This window comes from Perca fluviatilis, chromosome 22 (genome assembly GCF_010015445.1).
Source record: "Perca fluviatilis chromosome 22, GENO_Pfluv_1.0, whole genome shotgun sequence".
Lineage (NCBI taxonomy): Eukaryota > Metazoa > Chordata > Actinopteri > Perciformes > Percidae > Perca > Perca fluviatilis.
The window spans coordinates 22426052-22448966 of record NC_053133.1 but is presented as its reverse complement, the minus strand read 5'-3'; the positions used below and the strand labels follow the sequence as shown (position 1 = coordinate 22448966).

Sequence of the window (22915 nt, the reverse complement as noted above, 5' to 3'; positions counted from 1 at the left end):
GACAGACACACATTCTACAAGCCAATCTTCTCCCAATATGGACGGAATTCTTCGACAAACAGCTTTACAGTAAGGTGCTTATATTTAGTGGTTATACTACTGTATACCAGTGGGCTACATAAAAGAATCAAACAACAGCATGGCAGATTTGAAACAATCCCTTCCTCTTCCTTTCAGTGTTTGAAACATGCAACTTCCTAAAAGTTAAAGAGCTTTGAGAGGCCACATAATATGTCAATATTTGTTCTTTAAAAACAGGATGCATATTGAATGACACACATTAAGGATCAAGTAGTATGCTTCCATACGACTCTTAAAGAGTTAGACTGCCTAAAGTACATGGATAAGTTGCCTAGGCTCCAACTTTTTCTAAAGAAATCCCATGTCAGGAGACAGGTTTTACTTGTACATGACAACTGCAAATACTAATATCACCCAATTACAAAATAGAAGTAAATTGGTGGAGCAGGCCTCAGTTTATCCACTCTGATTGGGCCTTTAAGCATTCAGTTAAACTAACTTCTCCCTGGTGGCCATAAATAGGTATGGTAATGTGAGAACACATCACCAGGATCTGTCACTGGCATTCATCAGCTCGATGTCATGCATGGACCAGTTTTAAACATCAATAAATGGTTTGCATTATGTCAGGAAGAACAAATATTGTTCGAATCACAAACCTTTGCAGGAGCAAGACTCCATAGACAAGTATTTGTAACGTGTGTGTTTGTTTGTTTGCGTTTGTGTGTGTGTTTGTGTTGTGTGTGTTGTGGTGTTTTAGAGACTGGGCATGTTCCAAACCAAGACTCTCTGACGAGCAGGGAAGACTTTAGACAAAAGTGATTAAAACTTCCCCAAATCCAGGATTGATTGGCCTGGATCCCCAGTGGAGGGAGTCCAGAGAACAAGCTTCATTCTGGTGACGGCAGTCATCCAGCACACTAAACTCAACCGAGACCTTCACAGGACAGATCGATGGTTTCATTATCAACTTAAATACTTGATACCGTGATATCCTCTACGCCGCTGTCACTGTTTTCTTTTGCCGTTTTCTTGACAGCCTGAGACATACCGGACTTGCTTTAAAGAGGAATGAAATTACTGTAAGCAATATCACCGTCATACTAAATTGAATCTAGGAAACTGTGACTGCAACTAAATCCTTTCCTGATACCACTGGTCTTTAAAAGGTGCAATATGTAAGACTTATAAAACTAACTTTCTGTCATATTTGCTGAAACTGACCCTATTTTCCAGTAGAACTACATAAAGCAGTTACTTGAAAAAAGAAATCTGGCTCCTCTGGCACCACCTACAGTCTGTAGTGCGATTTGCAAAAATCCACCGCTCCCTGTTCAGATGCACCAATCAGGGCCGGGGGGGGTGTCTAACTGCATGTCAATCACTGCTCATGCACACGCATTTATTCTCCCTTGTGGGGTGAGGGGCTTAGGAGACTGTTTTGGGCTTTAGCGGAAAGGGGGGAGGGACTGAGAAGTTGTCGTTCAAATTGTTTGGCTAAGTCCTGGATCTTCGCAATCCTACCTACAGCACCTTTAACTGAATTCTATTGTTTCAATAAAATAGCACGAAAAGCTGCTGTAGTGTCTGCTGCATAGCAAATTAATCCTAAAATGTGGTAACATATGGAGTCAATGTGCTATTGAGCTACAGGTTAGGAGTGGTAAATGTAAATTGGAGATGGCTGAAAACGTAACCATTACTGAGCAGCAGGAATTAACTATTTCAGTACATTCACTATGAACTGATTTGCATTTCTGTGAGTTTCTCTCAAAAAATGGTGGGTGCACTTTTCCGCTGGTGGGGAGCTCCATAATCTAGATAAGAGGTTTGTGCTGACCTTCCCCGCCCCGGACTGTCAGGGCAACAGATAGTTACCATCTCTAATGAATTCAGGAGCAGGAAAAAAATGGCACACAGGCATGTAAAGTGCACATTAATCTTGCAGCCTCGATGCAGGAGGTCTATTAGCGGCATCACTGCCGCATACCGCGCTAGAAAGATTCTGACATGATGAGGTGTTTGCCAGTGTGTTTACTGGTATACAACCTTTTAATTCGCCTATAGGAAAGCATTTCTTTTGCCTTTTTATTTTAGCTTTAATGCAAATGCTGAACCCTGAAAAGCACTCCGATCTTATAAATTCTGAGTTTAACACACCCTAATAAAATATGACATACCGTAAATTGTAAACTGCAGTACAAGCTCACAGATAAGTATTTCCTCTGTAGCAGTTGGCAGCATGAGTCAGAAAAGTTACTGTAATTATTTTCCAACTTAAGGAGACTTTTGCTTCCCTCCCCCCTATGACGGAGCCAGTAAGCACATCTGAATATTAATGGAACAGTTGCCTTGAACAGCAGGCGTTTGTCAGGAACTTGGATCAGATTCATCACTTTAACCTGCTCTGCTCCGCTCAGGGGCGGATGATGAGTTCCCACAGCACAGCAGCTGGCTTCGGCTTCACAACTCACACTTGAGCGGATCCAAAAGGACATGAACACGGCGGAAAGTGAAAGTACGGGAAATGAAATGCATGCATAAGTTATTACAAACTTTATTTTGACTTTAAAACAAAAGTAATAATACACAATTGTGTCAGTTTGTATTACTATGTCCCTGATTGGTATAACACAACAGTGAGTACATTTACATGCACACCAATATTCCACTATTATTCCAAATATGACAATATTCCGAATTTGATACAGGTCATGTAAACAGCATATTCCGGTTGGATATTCTGAATAAGGCCTTTTTCCAAATTTCCGATTAAGACGTGGGATATTCATGTATTATTCGGGTTTTAGAGGCATTCTTGGACATGTATACAGCGCATACGGAATATGCGTCTCAATCAGGGTTTTTACTGCAGTTTACACCCAGTTTACGGCCTCTTGCCTGTTTACAGCTTACGTTCAGCTCTGTGCGTTGCTGTACACAAACTAACCAGCCACCAATTTGCAAGGCGACACACCGATAAGAAGGAGAAACACATATCAACAGGTTTTTGGATATGCGCACACATGGCTACGCGGTGGTTGAAGGAATGAAAAGAGGGACGTTGTGTTCGCACGGTCCCACAGTCTGCCACCGCTGGTAAACCTTTGAAAAAAAAATCTTATTTTGCACGGCTACATGTACACGGGAATATTAGTGGAATATGGTCATTCCACAAAATCTGTGCCTTTTCAACTTTAAAAATTTGAAAAATATAATTGTTTCAAACTGATTTTCTTCAATACCCATTAAATTAAGACATCTTAACATGACAAAAAATTGTGTTGGGCCATCTCAAGCTATGGCATTTATTATTGCTCTGGGATAGTAACAGGACTGATGGTAACTGATGTAACTAGACTAATGATTTCATGCTAATATGCTAATTTCTAGCTAACAGGTGAAGGTCAGAAAGGCACATGGTATGTAATCTGAAAGGTTTTTACTTCTAGATATTGGTAATATCAGGATTAATAAATAATTGTTTATATGTACCTCTCTAACAAGCCTGATAAAACATGAAAAATAGGACATTTAAGAAGAGAGAAACTTAACTTTAACAAAACTGTGGAATCCACTTCCTCTAAATGATGCCACTTCCTTGAAATTATGTCACTTCTGGTTTGTACCATTATTTTATAGGGGTGTTTTGGTGATAGTAACAGGACTGATATGAAATTAGGGGACAATGATAAAATGACTTATATTTCTAAGATAATATATCTATTTATGTCAAAACACTGCTTAACAATGAGATTACACTTGAGACAATATAAAACTGTGAAAATTGTATCATTTTAACAACATTTTACAAATGAGAAGTCCTGTTGAAAAAGAACAACCATAGCGAGGGACAGACCAAATGTACTTACCCATAGCATATAATATGTGAATTTAATTATTTAAAATGATACTTTATTGGCTTTTACTTGATCTTATATTGATGCATATGATCTACAGTAACATTACGTTTTTTTAAATTACACATTTATTTGTTGTTAAAGCAACTTTAGAACTGATTATTTGTTAGGGGCACCGATTTTGTGGAATGACTAATTCACTTCCATTAGCCATGTAAACAGTTTAGGAATAAGGGGCAAAAAACTGAATATTGTGTGCATGTAAACGTAGGCTAGTCAGTGACTCAATCGGGTCCATTAAAGAATATGCTGTTTTAAAGAGGTCAGGTAGTATTTTTACCTGGAAAACTCATTTTAACCAAGAGGCATTTTACAATGCTAGCAGAAACTGTGGTAGTTTGAGACATGAATATGATAAATGGATTGTTTGCTCAGCCCCATCTGCCTGCTACACCTGTCAAGCTTTCCATTCTCACACAGAACATGCAGTTTACAAAGATAACAGTGGCAGATTTACCAGTCACATTCTTTTATAATTTTTTAAACAATAAGTCCTTAATTTCAGACAGAGGTCGACAGAAGAAGGTTTCTAATTTTTAGCCAGCGACAGTCGATTTTGTCGTCTGAAATGACATCTATCTAATCACTCCGTGAGTTTTGAGGGTTGTGGATGACTTTTTACAGTAAATAACAAGTAGGCACTTGATGGTCAAAAATATGACATTGTGCTTACAGATTGAATGTCCCAGGCATGTTCTTGTACTGTTGTGTAGATCTGTTATTTTGTTTTAAACATAACCTTGTTTGGCTGCTGAGGATGAAGACATGCTAGCTGGGGTTGCTGGAGTGTAAACTTCGCCAAATCCAATAAAGAGGAGGACAGATACAGCTGCTAACGTTAGCCTAAACTCTTATAGCATCCAAACACTGGCTTCCACACAGTGGGGAAATACAACATCACGAACATCGCTTTTTTTTCTAACATGACCTGTAACCCCACAAACTAATGATAAAATGCTCCTTAGCTTTGGAAGTAGGCCTAGCATGTTGTTACTACTGTAGGAAGTAAGCTAGTTAGCCAGACATGCTAGCAGCTTTAATTTAAGCCGATAAACACATTCATTCCTTAGCAGACGGGCCATTGCGGTGTTGATCAAATATCAGCAAATATATCATCATATTCGTGGCTTTCAGCCATTCCAGTTCACCGTCGCCCTGTATGTACATTACACACAGTGAGGGGGGGGGACAAATACACTTGTTGCTTCTCACAGATAGTAAACACACCTTCCCTGCTGACCTGTTAGAATCTCCGATCATCAACATTTACATACATGCCAGTCTTCCGTCAACAGACTGTAAACGGTTAGACCTGCTTACTCAGTAATGCTAACAACCATTACAGTTGACTGATGGGTGGCTAATTCTTATTCATCAGGGAGTTGCAGCCCGCAGAGTTTAACAGCACCTCTGATGAATTTCATGCAGTATACCTGTACCTAGTCTTGCATTGCCAGACCTGCCTACACAGCGCTGCGGAGGAGGGTCTGGCTTGTCCACGCAGCATTCAAGGATGGGAGAAAAACGTGCTCTGGTTTATTAACATGTCTTTAAACCAATCACAATTGTCTTGGGCGTCACTATTAAGCGCTGAACGGAGCTCCTGTGCCGCTGCAAAATAACCTCGGGAAGGAACTTGTTTTGGTGAAACGTGTACATTCAAAAGTTGTTTTAGTCGTGCAACAGAAAACTCAGGGCGAGGGGTAGTCATGTTGAAACTGAGAAGGGCCCTCCCCGAGCTGTTGCCAAAACGTGTGAAGGGCTGTCCATATAAGACTGAGGAGATTGTACTTCCTTGTGGAGACCCCGTGTTTGTAATAATGGGAGAAGGCATTGCTTCATTTACCTTGACACACTGCACTCGGTCAGTCAGAAAGGACTCAACCCATCTGATGACATCACTATGCACTCCCAACCGCAATAGCCTCTCCATCATAATGTGAGGCCTAAAGGTGTTAAATGCAGATGAGAAGTCTATAAATAACACACGTACATATCGTTTGGGCTAATCAAAGTGACAATAAATATTATGGAGCATATACAATGGGGCGCCATCAGTGCTCCTTTCTGTCCTGTATGCAAATTGTAGAGGTTCAATAACCCCTTGCACATCTCCTAGAACATGTTTTAAGACAATCTTCTCAAGACTTTTCATTACAATTGATGTTAAGGCAACTGGACGATAGTCATTTAAGGAAGATGGTTTTGACACTTTTGGTACCGGCACTATCGGTGAGGTTTTCCAGGCCTTTGGAATGTAATGTGTGTCAAGAGAGATTTGAAAAAGCTGCCCAAATATAGGGCTAAGTTGTTCCCTACACTCCTTTAGGACCCTTCCTCTGATCTTATCAGGACCAGCTGCCTTTTTTGGATCAATCTTTTTGAAGATTCTATGCACCTCCTCAGCTGTTACAACCAGGAGAGGGCCACAATGAAGTTGTTTTCTGATAGAATTACACTCTGAGGAGAAATCTGATGTATCAAATCTTGCATAAAAAGTATTAGGGCTGCAACAACGAATCGATAAAATCGCTAAAATTCGATTACTAAAAAAGTTGGCAACGAATTTCATTATCGATTCGTTGTGTCGCGCAACTATTACGCCACTCAGTCGCGGAGATAAAAAAATTTGAGTTGAGCGCAGAGAGGAGCAACGCGGAGCGAAAGAAAAGAAAAAAAGAGCAGAGCGGGGGTAGAGGAAATACGGAGAGAGACCGGAGAGACCCGTAACGTTGTTCTGAATCACACGGCGTAGGCAGAGAAATCAGAACGACCTAAGTCATCCAAGGTGTGGGAGCATTTCACACTAAATAAATCAAAAACGTGTTAATTGCAAGATAAGAAAAAGCGACACGGCATGGCACGGGCGCACCACAGTGATGAGTCAGCACCTAAAAAGTAAACATGTTGGAGTCCTTGATGAAGAGGAAGAGAGTTCAACAGCAGGGTGAAGTCACTACACTATCCTACTTCTGTTCCGTTCTGAAGTGAGGAACGTAACGTCCCTCCAGTAGCTCTTCTAGTGCTGCCGTTTACTCGTTATCCAGCTGACTAGCATGACAAGCTAGCGTTCGCTCGTTAATAACAGTAGTAAAGCAGGGTGGTATAGTTTGCAAGAATAAAGTCACGGTTTTATTCACTCGCCTTTTTTGGCCCATTCATTTTCAATCTGTCATTTATATATTATGTGCTTTGTCCCATATCAGTTATTGTTGACAAATATATTAGTGTGTGGTGTATAAATGAACGTAACTTGCATTTACTACAATGATGGTAATAATTTAATGTGTGTGTGTGTCTGTGTGTCTCTGCGTGTCTGTCTGTCTGTCTCTGTGTCTTGTCTGTATCTGCTATTTGGGTTATATACCTTTACACAACTATTAACTAAAACAACAAGTATGTATGTATTGAGTTGATGTAAATTAATGTTTTTTTTTGTATCCGATTCATCGATTAATCGAAAAAATAATCTACAGATTAATCAATTATTAAAATAATCGTTAGTTGCAGCCCTAAAAAGTATTTAGTTCATTTGCAAGGGTCAGGTCATCTCCATTTGTGTTAATGTGGCTTCTCTTCACCTCCTTCCCTATCATTGTGTACATCCCTTGACATGCCTGTTTTAAGTTATTACCCCTCATTTTTGCCTCAATCTGTAGTTTATATTTATGCTTATACATATTGGTTAAATGCGTTATCTCTCTTTGAACAACCTTCATCTGGGCCATATTCCCTTGTTCAAAAGCTTCCCTTTTCCTTTTTAGTGCTACTTTGAGTTCTTTATTTACCCATGGTTTGTCATTGGGAAATACTTTAATGTGTTTATCTGGAAATACACAGTCCACACAAAACTGAGTATAATCTTTCACCACAGAGTTTAATTCCTCCAGATCCCTGCAAGTGTCAAAGAAGGTGTCCCATATTGTACAGTCAAAACAGCCTTTAAAAGGTACAGACACACCAAGGAGACCGTTGGACAGTCTGGCGAGGTCAGTGACTCAAAAACCAAAACTGTTCGGTGTGTCCCGTGCCGTCGTCAGTCTGAGGGGCTGTCGGCATTCATTTTGGCCGACCTGACATGTTCAGTCACCGGCAGGGCAGTCGGGACTCACCCGGAAATGGCGAGCGGAATGAGGTGACTAGAGCCTCTCAAAATCTGACGAAAATCTTTTAAACTGACCTTTGTTGAGCTGAAATGAAGACAGATTCAGCAACTGCATGGCCTATTTCTCGCTTAAAATGTTCTCAGAAACATGTATCAGTGAACTATTTTAGTACAATATGAGATCGTATTCTGAACGGCCGCCATGACAGTCTGACTTTGAATTTCCGGAGAAAACAAGCCCATGTCACGTGTTCGTCCAATCAGCTGCCGCTTTGCATTTATTGGGCAACAATACAGATTAGCGCCGCCTGCTGTTATAGAGAAGTATTACGTCTCGTCTCGTCTTTTTGGTCTGTTCTATGGCACTTTTTGGACCAACATGGGGAGACTGATCATTTCGACTGGCTTTTCTGTCAACGGTCGGCCGTCGGCTATATGTGTAAGCAGCTTAAGGCTCTTTTATGCATACACTGTACTTTGTTTTTCTTTTGTCATGTAAACTTTTTTTTATATCAACATACCTTCTTGAAGGGGTCGTTGTGAAGTGAAATCAGTGTTATTATCCAACAACATCTCTGTCTGTCTGTAGCCATTATGCATTCTGTCCTTTCACAATGCCTCCCTTGCAATGCAGCCGATTATATCTGCAGCTTTACCGCCTGACATTATTATGATTTATCAATAGCATTTACTTACTGAAACAAAACAACACTAATTTCCTATCATACAACCACACAGTACTAAGATCTTACATGGATGTTTCTACACTACATCAGTGAATAATGAAACATGCCAACAATGCTTCCTTCCTGTCACCCTCTTTGTAATTTGTGCTGCTTTGAAATGAGCTGCATTCAGACGTGCCACTGCAAAAGGCTGTCTTTCATTACCAGTCAAGGCCTGTGTATGCCGGATATCTTCTGTGAACGCCCATTTGGGAAGATTAACTACAGGAATATGCTTTAGTGTCTGATAACTAGAGAGTCATATTACATCGCCCAAGGTGGTTTCTGGGGCAACAGCGTGGCCATCAATCAGCTGGGTGTAATCTGACTAGAAATCGTTGTCAGCATGCAAATTAGTGTCACAATTTCACACACTGCCTGTGTGTACATGCCAGAGAAATTGGAAAATGTCAGGTAAATAACTAGTAAAACTAGTGGTTGTCTACTGTATGTGCAGTCAATGTGTGATATGTGAGTGCTTTCCTCAGAAATATTACATCCAACTGGAACTGGAACATTAAACCTAGCCAGTCATCACACAACAGTGCAAAAGCATGACACACGTAACGTTGTGCAGGCATTTTGGTCTAAAACGCCTAATAGGACTTGCAGGTTGCTGTGCACTTCAGCTGCAAGTGGCTGTGTGTAGAGTCAATACCAGAGTAATGGATGACAGGGACATCCAAGGCCTTTTAATCGTTCAACCTTGCGAGATGCATCCAACCTACAGACAGAAACTACCTGGCCTGGCCAAGAATTATTCCTTATAACTACAACATGTCGTTTTCACAGTTTTTCATTATTGTTGGGGCATTTTTGGCCTTTAATTGATAGGACAGCTGCAGACAGGAAAGGGGTGAGAGAGAGGGGGAAGACATGCAGTCATAGCCGCAGGTTGGTATCAAACCCTGGGACACTGCGGTAAAGACTGGGCCTGGTACATGGGGCGCACGCTCTACCAGGTGAGCTACAAGGGCACCCCAACATTTCAGTTTTTACATATTAAACAAATGAAATAAAACATGGTAATTACTCAGAAGTGCTGGAAGGTGGGTTTTGTTACCTTTGGATAGAGCCAGGTTAGCTGTTTCCCCCTCTTTCCAGTCTATGTGCTAAGCTAAAATTAACAGATGCTTTGTATTAACTGTACAGACATGAGAGTGATATCAGTGTTCTCGGCAAGATAGCAAATAAGCATTTTAGGATTATAATCTATTCCTTTAATGATACTATTGTCAGATTTCCATTCAGAATGATCACACCTTGACTGGCTACTTTTTACAGTGCACGTAAACATATCTCATGTTGTCTTTTGCATGACAAGAAATGCTGCATGCTCCAGCTTCACATCCAGTATGCACGTGCCTCACAGACTCTACCACTAACGATGGAAACTACCAAACGAGACCGCTGTGCCACTGTGCACTCATTTAGACATATATTCACTTTATCATTAAGAGAAGAGTTAATGGTGCTAAAAGATTCATCCTCAAGGCCCCAGGTTCCTGAGGAATATCACGCAACAGACTGCACACGTGTAAGCACTGCAGGTCTATGCACTAAACCAGGTTAACCTAAAAGGACAGGGCTGAGTTGGATGTTTTCCGACATTGCACCTGCATATCTGTCCCACTTTCTGCTGTTGTCTACAGCTTGCTGCTCATTTTAGATTGTTCCGTCTCTGGAGGCACAAACCCCATTAAGTGAAACTAATACAAACAGGCAGCAAGGTGAAGTTCAGCAGTAGTGAAATTTCAGAAAGTATCGCGCTTTTGTTAAACTTTCCATCGAGTTGAAAATATGGTTGAAGGCTTTACTGATCCCTTCATATCTTTGATTTTCTGCCAATTTGCCACTAAACCACTCATTATTATTGGCCGGCAGTACACAGCTTCAGCCCTTTGCTCTTTATCCATCCGTATTAATATGCCAGTGTGTCCATACCTGTTTTGGCTACACGGAGTTGATCTGTATTTGTGCTCCCCCTGAGGATGATTTACAAAGCATTGATAGGGCGGCTCACAGACTGGAGCACAATAAAACTGTTGTTTATGTTTGGCGGCGAGTGTTCATTGTCAAGGGGGAACGGCATCTTGTTTTAGAGCAATGTCGAGCCCCATGGGAGTTAACACGACAAATCATCTCTTTTTAACTGCCAGGTATGCGGGGACAGATGAAGCTTGTGCGATTTGTTATACACCAGCATTTTGCAATACGTCAATAAAATCGCCTCCACCAGTTATATGAAAATGGGCCGTGGCAGGGCCATGCTATACATTTCAATAAAGGCTGCAGATTGGAAGTGCAGCGAGACAAGGACAGGACTCGGAAAACAATGTGTAAAAGTCACGGCCAAGCCAAGCAATCGGGCCAAATAGGGCTAAATGACTGCCTCAGTCCAAATGATTATGTGCAGCACATATAGAGGAGTTTAAATCCACTTTTAAATGTGGTAATGAAAATCCCTGCACTATTAAATGGCTATTCAGACACTGATAGTGACACAAAATACACACTGGTAGTTTATCTTATCAAAGGCAACAACAACAACATACCTCACAAGCCCTTCAAATATTTTGAATAAAAAAACAAAAAGCTTTATGGACTAATAAAAAAGGAAACAATTTCACTCTTTAGAGGAGACACTACACTACTACCTGAGAATCTTTGTGGCCTTACCCTTGCAGGGCCTTATGTAAATGTCCTGCATATTGCGGAGAGGAGCTCTGATGGTCCGCTCAGCCGAGCGGATCGCCCTGTTAAAGTGCTCATATTATGCTTTTTGGCTTTTCCCCTTTCCTTTATTGTGTTATATATCTTTTTTGTGCACGTTATAGGTGTACAAAGTGAAAAAGCCCAAAGTCCACCCCAAAGGCACTTACCATCTCTAACAGAAAACACTCTATTGTAGTCCAGCCTTTACTGCCGTGACGAACGTGCGTCACTTTGTAACACGCGTTATAATGCTCGCCTAGCTGCTAGCATGGCACGCCCTCATACTCTGCTTCTGACTGGCTAGTAGTCCTTACCTAGCTACTGCACATGTGCGACTCCCAACAAAGATGGAATAGAAGTGTGATACCTCACTCTGTAGCTAAAACAGAGAGCTCAACACACAGGGTGAAAAGAGGAGCTGCAGCAATGTGCAGTACAACAAAAATATGGTGTTTTTTGAAAATTAAACCATGTAAACCTTTTCTTATATAATCTCGAAATACAATTATGAACCTGAAAATGAGCAGAATATGAGCACAAGGGCCAGTTAGTCTTTTTGGGTGCTGCTGCCCCATCCAGGTGGTGATGCTCCCAGACAGAATGCTCTCTATTTTGATAGGAATGACACTGGAAAGTTTGGTCTATGTAAGTGCTACTGAAGTGGAGATGTCTAGCTAGTATAAAAAAAAAAAAAACTCATTTTGAGAAAACGGCCTTTAAAAGATTTGTAAAGTAAAACTTCATACATTTTGAAGGACACTACAGGAGAAAATGGTAAACATGTAAACTTCCCCAGTTTGATAACTTACATTAACCCTTGTGTTGTCCTTCGGGTCCCAGTGACCCAAAGGACAACACAAGGATTATGTACTTCCGTTTACTTTGTTGAGAATTGCTCTCTAAACAAGGGTTAATACAGCACCATAGTTCTTGTTTGTACAGCATTTTGGTCAGCTTAAACTGTTTAAATGTGTTCTAGAAATAAACTTTACTTACTTACTTTACAAGAAACAGGGTTTAGAGAGCAATTCTCAACAATGTAAAGGGAAGTACATCATCCTTGTGTTGTCCTTCGGGTCACTGGGACCCGAAGGACCACACAAGGGTTAAGACAATTTTTTTGTATTACAAGTTTACTGTATGTTTTTGTTTGAATATGCAAATAAGGCATTATTTAATGCCAACCTTTGGTGAATTCAGGGGAAATCTACAGACGCAAATAGACAAAGTGGAGTAAAATAAACACCCAAATGTAGTCTTTCCACTAGTCTGAAAGGAGACAAATGACTGCTCCTTTGTATTTAAACCAGGAAACTAAAACTCCTTGATTGTGCAACACACCTTAAAATTGGAGGGTTGCAAGCACGCTGGGGTTTAACTGATCACATTCAAAGCATGTACAAAGCTAAAATGCTTTCACCTGAAATCAAGTGAAGTGATTTTAATTAAAGGATGAGACCCGTAGGTTTCTCTGTTGCACAGTGTGCGTCAGTATGCAGAGACACAAATGGGCAACCAGGAGCTAACATAAGGTCTTCTAGAGCCTACTGCTGAAAGGCTCAGCTTAGGAGAGGGATATAAAAAGGGATTTCAAAGACTTAGATATTCCCTGGAACACACTTATAGGACGGTAATGAAGAAGAGGAGGAATTATGGAATCATCAAAAATGGTTCCACATAATGTGTCTATGTGGAAAAGTCTTTATAAAGGGGCCTTGTAGTTCTTTAAAAAGACACTCAGGGTTTTCTCTGGAAACAGAACTTCAGATCAAAGTGCAGAAATAGATGCACTGGAAATAAATCCTCAACTAAAACAATATGAGAAGTAAAAGTCATTGCTTGCATGCTCATGATTTATAGGCCAAGTTCCCTCTGATCAATAACAATACATCTTCTAATAACAACATCAAATAACTGATTTATCTTCAATTGACATGGCTGATAAGCTGCCTTTATGGATTTATTTTTTAATACCGCGCCACAGCAGCTGAATGTTAACTTAAAAATAAACCATCTTACAAAAGAGCCTGAAAAAAAAAACAAAGAGCTTTAGAGAAAATGTCCCTGATCAAATAACTTCACGTATAAACGTATACGTATTTTACCAAAGTATCCGTCAGTGGCCTCACAAAGCCAGCCCACACATTTCACTTCACTCAATGTTGTGTGGAAAGGCTCAAAGTGCATTTTTTAAATAAGCTACAGGCGCTTATTTATTGTTATGGATCCCACTGGGAAGATTCGACTGCCAAACCCTTAAAAAGGGTAAAAGGGAAAGTTCACCCACACATACAAGAGAATAGGGATGCGGGACAAAAACACAAAATAATTTTTTCCAATTTTCTTTCAAGCACAGTATACATATACAAATAGGTTAAATATGTGACAAATTAAAAACCATGAACCGAAGGGTCTGCTGGGGGCTCAGTAGAGTTGGAGATTGAGGGCTGAGTGAAAGAACTTTAGACTGTAGAGAACTCTTCCAAATACTCAAATATTTTGGAAGAAAATATCTCTTTTTCACTGAAAAACGCTCCAGTTTGATATGAAATTCGTCTTTGAGTAATTGTCTGTGTGCCTCCGATGCACACGGACAAATCAAATCAGTGTCCGGGAATGATGCATTCAGTGCTCGTTCTCCAGAGTGAGCATATGGAGTGACATGTTGACACATTCTGGAAGACTGAGTAATTGTCTTAAACGTCTGTCACTCTGCATAACTGTCAATCCTGACAAGTCTCTGTATAATATTCTTCAAGTCTTCATACAATACATAAACATATATGTAGTCACTGCTGTGAGGCAATTTCGTACATTTTGGCTTTCTGATTCTAGATTTTAGGAAATAATTTAAGACTAAATATCATTTACTGTTGTAGAAGGCTCTGTTTAAATTTCATTTTTCTATGTTTTCCAGAACAATACTGTTGAAAAATGTGTGCAGCATGGGGAACACGGGCACAATAAACGCATGAATAGGTATGGTTATTTGTATACATCTCTCTGGATATCTGACCAAGGACATTTGACAACACATAAGTTTGCCCTGAGTGCTGTTGTTGCGTGGGTTTAGGATTTATATAAGGATAAACAGCGGGACTGGAGAAGCAGAAAGTGGTCTTTCTTTTTTCATCTGAATGTACAAGATGTTACAACTGTAGGATCAAACACACCCAACATTGCAACACAAAGGATCTTTGTTCTTTATTTTCACATTCCCTTTCATGTAAAAGTTAAAGCAAAATGAGGACAGAATGAATACAATTATGGTTTATTTATATTCATAGAGAAACTGAGGTCCTGCTGTCTTACATGATGAGGTGTGTCTCTGTTAGGGAGTAGGGTGATGCTAGACTGGGACGTTATAATCCTGTTTTCCCATGTCCAAGTCCATGCAATCTTTCATTAAAGTGCTCACATTATGCTCATTTTCAGGTTCATAATTAATATAATAATAATTGTATTTAGAGGTTATATCAGAAAAGGTTTACTTGGTTGAATTTTCAAAAAACACCATATATTAACTATTAACTATTAACTATTAACCCTCCTGTTTTCCTCGGGTCAAATTTGACCCATTTTCAGAAAGTTTCTATATCAGAAAATTAACGTGGATGGTTCCATACAATGCTCTTCACAAGTAAAATAAATGATAATTTCACTACTTTCATTGAATTTGGGTGTTTTGTTTAATTTTATAGCAAAAAGAAATGATAAAAGAACATTGAAAAGAGTGACATAAATGTTGGAAAAAGTGACAAAAACATCAAGGAAAAGGGACATGAGTGTCGAAAAAGACGACCAAAAAGCTGAAAAACAAAAATGTTTTAATTTTAAATTTTGACCCAGAAAAACAAAAGGTTGCATGGTCAACGGGAAGACAGCACAAGGGTTAAGAAACCATTAACGTAATGGTTTAACCAGTTCAGAAGCCTCAATATGCACCAGCTCACTTTGCTGAGTGAGACTTGTGGCTCTTGCACAAAAGATCATGAACTCTTTTATCCAGCAGAGGGCCAACTTAAACCTGAGCCCTCAGTTATTGCACGTCAGCACATTGAAATATTCCACTGGAAAAAAAATAAAAAATAAGGCTCATTTGCGTCATGTGTCCATAAAAGTGGTACAAGAAGTGGTAAAATCCACTGTGACAGGCTCTGACAGCATGAGATACTCTGGATGCAGCACATTTAGTCTTTAGTTTGATGGGTACCGAGGCCTCTGGGGGCACACAGTGGATGTGCTTGTGATTTTAGATATGGCTCAAATGCCTATCTCCCAACCAGCGGCGGCAGTTTACTGTTGTGGCGCCATTTGTCTCTTAGGGCCTTGTTGACTGCTTGTGATACGCCACCAGATGGGCTGTCATGACCCAAGCGTTTTGCCGAGCCAACCGCTCACTCAAAGGGCCAGGGAGGTCTCAGTGACTCATGCAATTACACTCCCCGTGGTGTCAATCATGCCCTGGAAAAACAGAGCCGCGGCCGAGATGCTGCAGCCGAGCTGCTGCAGCCGAGTAACACCAACACAGCGTTGTACTCCCCCGAATGTGTGTACACGTTTGCATTTTTTTCCCCAGGATAACATACTGTAATAAAACTCCCATTTCCCCGAGGATTTCCCTCGGTGTAGTATGAGCTCGGGCAGGAGGCCACGGCTGCAGCACCTGATGATTAAGTGCACACACACACACACACACACACAACGGTGGTTATTACAAACAGAAATGCCACTACAGCAGAATAAGCAATCTGCAACACATTTAAGAAAAAAAAAAAAAAACGCCTCACCCCACTGGTGTTAAAAGTGAGGAAATCTTTTCTTTCTTTGTGTTGCATTATTCATTTCACAGGGGTAGAGCTCTCAGATGTGGCTCCCGATGTAATTTCATTGTGTACTCTCTAAACAAGTTAGTATACAAATACAGAGGCACAAGGTGTATTCGTCTTTTCCTCAGGCAAAGAGTCAAGATGGTCTTGATGACATTGCAAGCAGACAGCAGCTTTTACGTGTTGGAGATCAGCATGAAAGAGCACCTTCAAAAAGCACAAGGCAAAGGCTCTACTGTATAACAAGAGTGGGCTCAGTTTGACCAAAGGCGGGGCCCCGTCCTCTAGAGTCATCAGGATGAGAAAAAGATTACTGGTGCTAATGAGCGGGAGAGGCTCCTCGAGTGCACAAATTCAAAGTGCAAAGATGATTGAGATAGGCGCTTCTCCTGCCATTTTACTAAGAGTGCAGAAAAAAAAAAAAAATCAATGATCATTTCCATAGTGAGGAAGTTGGAGTGATAACCGCGCATTACAATGGGCCTGCAGTGTAATGAGAGCAGGGATCAATACTTGGCACATTCATGCTGGTGTTTGGCCTGCTGCTTGCCAACAAAGCTGCGGTAATTAAGAAGTCCACCCTCAATCCAAATACCTCTCAGCTTAGCTCCTGTGTTCCTTGAAATATCCGTTTAGCTCTTTTGCACTTGAATAACTGGGTGCCATGGTTATTTGTATTCTGATGTAAGCTCAATAACTGCAGAAACAAATGAGTTTTAGTTTAAAAAAAACAAAGTAATCCAATGCAGTAATGATATAGACAAATAAACCTCAGTGAATTTCCAATTATTTGACGGGACACAAGTCCAATAGTTTTAACTGACAGATTTAGTCAAGAGATCAATTTATATTCTGGCAGCAGCAGTCAATACATATTCATTGCATCGGCGTGGATCGGCAATTTAGCTGGTTTTCCTCTGTGTCTCAACTGAGTCACACAAATTAAACTTTCATATTCTCATTATGAAACTATAATCAGAAGAATTTGGAGCTTTTCAGGGCTTTGCAGATGCAGAGATTAGCAAAGTTGCAAATGGTTGTGAAACTGCGGGAGCTAATTGGGATTTTAGTGTGCTGCACACTGCACTGCAGGGCTGTCAGCGGCCAAGATGATCAGACGAGCCAGCTGTAAGAGAGACAAGACAAAAGAAAAGGAGCAGCATGAACTACAGAGTCAAAATTTACTTATAAGCTCTGACGTGATCTCAGAGCAAAAGGGACTCTTAAAAAGCTGCAACAATCCTACATGTATCAAATGAAGCCAAAATACAACTCAAAACTTTACAGAACAGGGCATACGATCACGGGATGACTGCTACACATGGTTACTCAAACTCAACCAAAAGGAGAGACAGTAAAGGATTTAGGCAGCGGATCATGAAGTGACACTCCCTTACAGGTACATGTACTGCAGTACCACACTGCCCTCTAGTGGATGTTTTGTGTCCAGACACCATTTTATCATAGCAAAACTGCATTACAAAAAAATATGTTCCCCTCCTCATTCTGATCTGCCAGAACACTCAGTTAAGTGGGAGGTAATTGGGCATTAGTGGAGTATGACATGCTTGTTTTCAATTCACAAAATGACATTACACATCTACAATACTGCTTTTGCATGATGTCATTTACATTCTTTCATTTATCCTGCAAGATGCCCCTCACTATACAGCTAATCTGGATATAAACTGCAATGAGCAGAAGTGTCCTTGTGTTACTTGCTTTCTTTATATGCTGCATGTGGGCTGCTCTAAATATGACTATGCTTAATATGAACTTTTCTATAATTCTAAGCAATACAACCTAGAAGGACTAAATATTTATATATCACCCGATCAAACTATAAGAGGCACAGACTGATCGCATGAAGTGGCGTATGTATGACACGCCAATTCGTATGCCATTATTGGCGTGTTATCAAGACACATACTGGCTTTTTAGCGTGTTTATCAACGCCGTTTGGCCTCCATTGACTTACATTACCTTGTGATTGCGTGTGAATTTACACCGTAGCGAGTAGTATGAACGGGCGAAAATTCGCGTAGGGAGGTTGGTTTGGGTGGAGGATGGGTCAAACATAGGACTTTCACCCAGGAAAGCTGGCGTTCGTGTCCCGCGTGTGATGTTTCCTAAACTCAACAGTCGCTTTCTTCTTTTACTAAATCCAACCCCGTTCTTCTTTTCCTAAACCCAACCGGTTGTTTTTTTTCCTAAACCCAACCCGTCTGCTGTATACTGTATTCAAAATGCATGAGGATAACACGCCACTTGGCTTTAGAAAGTGGCGTACATGTTTATGCGATAACATGGCACTTTCTACAAGTGGCGTGTTATCGCATAAACATACACATTTACGTCCGCTGTATACAGCGTAGACATACACGCGGATCTGTATGCAGCGTAGACATACACGCGGATCTGTATACAGCGTAGACATACACGCGGATCTGTATGCAGCGTAGACATACACGCAGACAGCTCAAAATGCGTACAGATAACACACCACTTGGCTTAAGAAAGTGGGCGTGTATGTTTACACGAAGGCATGATATCACGTTGAGAGGGAACTTGTTTCTTCTACTGAAACTTAGGTAAAATTCCATCCTCATAGATATTCTTACACTTTACAGCTTTACAGATATTAGCGGTGCAACCAATGTTCGTCTTCAGTATTGATTAATCATTAGTTTCTCATTTGGTCTTTAAAATTCCAGAAAACAGTGAAAAAAATGTCTTCAAATGCCTTGTTTTATCAAGTCAACAGTCCAAAAACCCAAAGATACTTAGTTTACAACAACATAAAACAGAGAAATTAAGTATCCACATATGACAAGCTAAAACCAGAGAATGTTTGGTATTTCTGCTTAAAAGCTAATCAACTTATTATTGCAATTTCCCTAAATAACATCAATTAGTTAATTTATTGTGAGATAAAGTTTCATTTTGATGTGTTCCACTGCTCCTTTAAACTACCTCATGTCTGCTACTGCTAATGACTTCCTACATTTCCCAGAAGGCCTATGGACAACTCCCAGAAAGAGGACTCCCTCTCTGTGATGCATTTCTGTAGGTAGCTAGAGCGACAATGTGAATAGTGGGCACAACAGGAAATAGTGTGATGGTTGAGATTACTACAAAGCTACTAGAAGGAGAGGCTATATTGCCATAGCAAAGCTCCAAGATGTTACCGCACTGCATTATGGTCTTTAGAGGCTACTGTCAGTGGATAAACTCTCTCTTAAATTCTCCCTGAGCGTTGTAAAAAAAAGCTGCTGATCTGTGATAAGAGGGACAAAAAAAAAAATACTACTGGTGTTGCAGATAACCGGATCATGTTTTTACATTTTAAAAAAACACATTCAAAGCTGCACTCCGTTTAGCTAGTTAGCTATGGGAATGACAAAAATACACCAAAGAACAACATGGGTGCAGGAATGCATGGCCAATCACTGAAGTCTCATTTTTAATGTTTCAGCGTCAGTCATGCAAAACAAGACAAAGTGCAGGAATTGCATTAGATGGAATTCTCAAAGGATCCTCAAATAGTCTCACGACACAGCACACTTGCTCTCCTCTCATTTCAGGTGTTCACAAACCTGTCAAAGCTTGTCACAAGCTGATGACCATGGCCATGTGGGGCTTATCCTGCTGGGAGGGCTGCAGAACACATGCAGACCTAATCAGAGTGTCATTAATCCACAATGAAACATGTCTGTGGCCGACTGTCAACATGACTGGAAATAGAAACTCTCCAGAGAGAGAGAGAGAGAGAGAGAGAGAAGTCAACTCATCAAAGACAAATTCTCAGCAGCGCCAAAGCTTTAAAAATGACAAAACCATAACCGTTTGAAATTGCAGACGATCCTGCCGGCGGGGTAAAAGTGGCCAGATAATAAAATAGACACTGCTGTCCGGTAACAAATGTTTCTGGAGAGGTACTTATCTCAATCTATTTTCTCTCTCAAAGTTGATGTGCAAGAGGAGATGAAACGCCTTATAATTAGAACAATGAGTGAGCAAAAGCACAAAGTATGGACACTAATATTCCTCCGCTGAACACATTGTACAAACAAACACGGCGAGCACTAACAGAGATGTAGCAAAGGACAGTAAATATGTAAGTCAACAGCAACAGTGAGTATACAGATTTCTGACAGGGAGACTCATGGTCCCCCACAGCTGTCAGATCAACTCATCACAAGTTATGCTCCAAATGTGTTCATTTGCACTGATTACTGGATGTTATTCCACTGGAACACTATTGATTATATAAAAAATGAATACTACAATATTTTTTTTCATACAATTGAACTGGAGTTTGAACTGTACAGGTCAGTTTGGTCAAGTTTGGAGTGCAGATGCTGGACATTTCAGCATTTTATCCTACTTTCGTCTGCCTAATTCAACCAGTTTGCCATTACTTTTAGCCAACTATTTGAACAGTGTGTTCATTACTTATAGCTCGGCCTAGTTTGGCCATTGCTTTTAGATATCATTTACCCAACGATTTCAACCATTTCTTCTTTACTTTCTATCTAATTTAACCAGTTTTCCATTACGTTTAAATGTAGCCATTTATTAATTCCTTTTACATAACTATTTATCCATCACTCATAACTATTTGGACTGCATTTATTACTTTTAGCTAGGCATATTTATTGCAGCCATTTATCCATTACTTTTAGCTTGCTGTTACACTTCTCTGCTCATCTGCAAACTTGTTTTCACACAATCAATTGCAACACGTAATCAGAGTTTTTTTTCTAATAAAATCCTGATTTTTATTTATTTTTAATTGGTTGAGCTCCAATTTTTCTATGTTCCTGGGGTACAAGTAGCCTGCTACCACTAGTTGGAAATCACTTTATTATGGGATCAAAACCTACTGTTCCGGAGTTCAGCGTGTTAACGAACACAACGCAACAGTGTGTGTTAATTCATGTCCACACCCATCAGGGCTCATTTAGCAGATCATTGTAAACACCTCAATACCATCAATGACAAGTACTTGTAGCGCCAAAATCAACATTTGGAAACACTGGGAAATCTGCTGTGGATATTCCATGTGTCGTAGCTGCTGGTGATAAATAAGCTTTCATACTTCATCAACTCCACTGATGGTGCATGTTGACAGAGCCAGATGTGTCACACACACACACACACACACACACACACACACACACACACACACACACACACACACACACACACACACACACACACACACACACACACGACTATTCAGTCCCTTCGTCACTGTCTTTCCTCCCACATTCTCCAGCTCCCCCCCTTCCCTTCATTCCAGCTCCACTCTCACCCTCAGCTCCCTCTCCTCCCAGTTGACTATCGCACAGCAGCGGCAGCATACATCCAATAATGTGGGTCATAGCTTGGTAAAACAGTGGCGCTGTGGCACAATGTCATCATCTTGGATCTCAGTATACAGCAGATGACTATTAAGTTCCAAATGAAGAGGTTCGAGCACGAAATTAAATTTAAGTGCACCTTTTTTATGCATCTTTATTCACTGATTTGAGAAAACAGCTGGCAAAAATGATGATCTATTTTGCAGTGAGGACAACACAATTGCCTTGTCTTGCCCAAAAGCTTCCAGTGTGTCTGTAAACTGCCCACTAAAATCTTTCACTGTTAATAAGATGATTATTGCAGCCAACAAACTGTACCCGGGACAGAATTTACAACATCTCCAAAGCGCACAGACGCGCAAAAACCCAAACAAAGCAGAAAGCAGCGTCTGCCAAAGCGTTTCCTATAACTTGCATCCAAACATCCAGCATCACTGCCATGCTTCCTCATGAGCCGCAGCCTGTCTGTGCGCACGGAAGCAGCTCCAAATTATTTAACTTCTCTGAATAACTCTTTCTTACCTTTCCAGCCTTGGAGCACCTGCGATACGCATTTGTGGCTCCTGCCGTTTGGTTCATGGCGAAAACGTCTGCGGGGGAGAAAGCAAATAAAGTAATGCCGCTTTTCTCAAACAAAAGTTGGAGTTGCATTCAAGAAGCACGTATAAAGCTGATGAATGTTAGTTTAACCTGATTTGCTGGATATCGCCCTCGCTGTCGCTCCTCGTGATCTGCTTGCAAAGAGTCTGTTTGATACTCGGAGACGCGTTAAATGGTTTATTGTTTTCTCAGATGTAGTCCAGAGGATTTACCGAGCCCTCCTGTCTGTTGATCCACGCAAAGTCCCGCTGATTGGTCACGGAGTCCAATGTAAATCCGATGAGAACTTTCCCAGCAGAGCAACTGTGAAAGGTGACGCTTTTAACTCCGCTTACTGCATTTGAAGACATTCACGTATTTGTATTTACGTACTTCCAGTCTGATTTGAGAATATAACACTCACCTGCTCACACTGGCGGAGCCGCGGTGGGTGGGTGTGTGTGTGTGTGTGTGTGTGTGTGCGTGCGTGTGTGTTTGCGCAGCAATTGCGCAAGCGCATCGCATCTGACAGCCTGACTACACGGGGCTGAGGATGGAGCCTTTCAACACTGCTCGCCCACTAAGAGCAGAAAACAGCAGGAGGGACTGCAAGTTACACTATTATCATACATCATGATTTCAGATTTCAGATTTA

At 40.7% G+C, this 22915-nt stretch overlaps 1 protein-coding gene across 1 annotated transcript in view; it reads right to left on the bottom strand.

The window, feature by feature from the left end:
• The window catches only part of dpp6a (dipeptidyl-peptidase 6a), a 255328-nt gene extending 232620 nt beyond the window's left edge, over positions 1-22708 (bottom strand). The window contains exons 1-2 of the mRNA XM_039789863.1: positions 22372-22708; positions 22204-22271 (exon numbers count right to left, since the gene is read on the bottom strand). Coding sequence (XP_039645797.1) covers positions 22204-22260 — 57 coding nt within the window. The 5' untranslated portion in view covers positions 22261-22271; positions 22372-22708. The remainder of the gene's footprint in view (positions 1-22203; positions 22272-22371) is intronic.
• Positions 22709-22915: the final 207 nt, after the last annotated feature.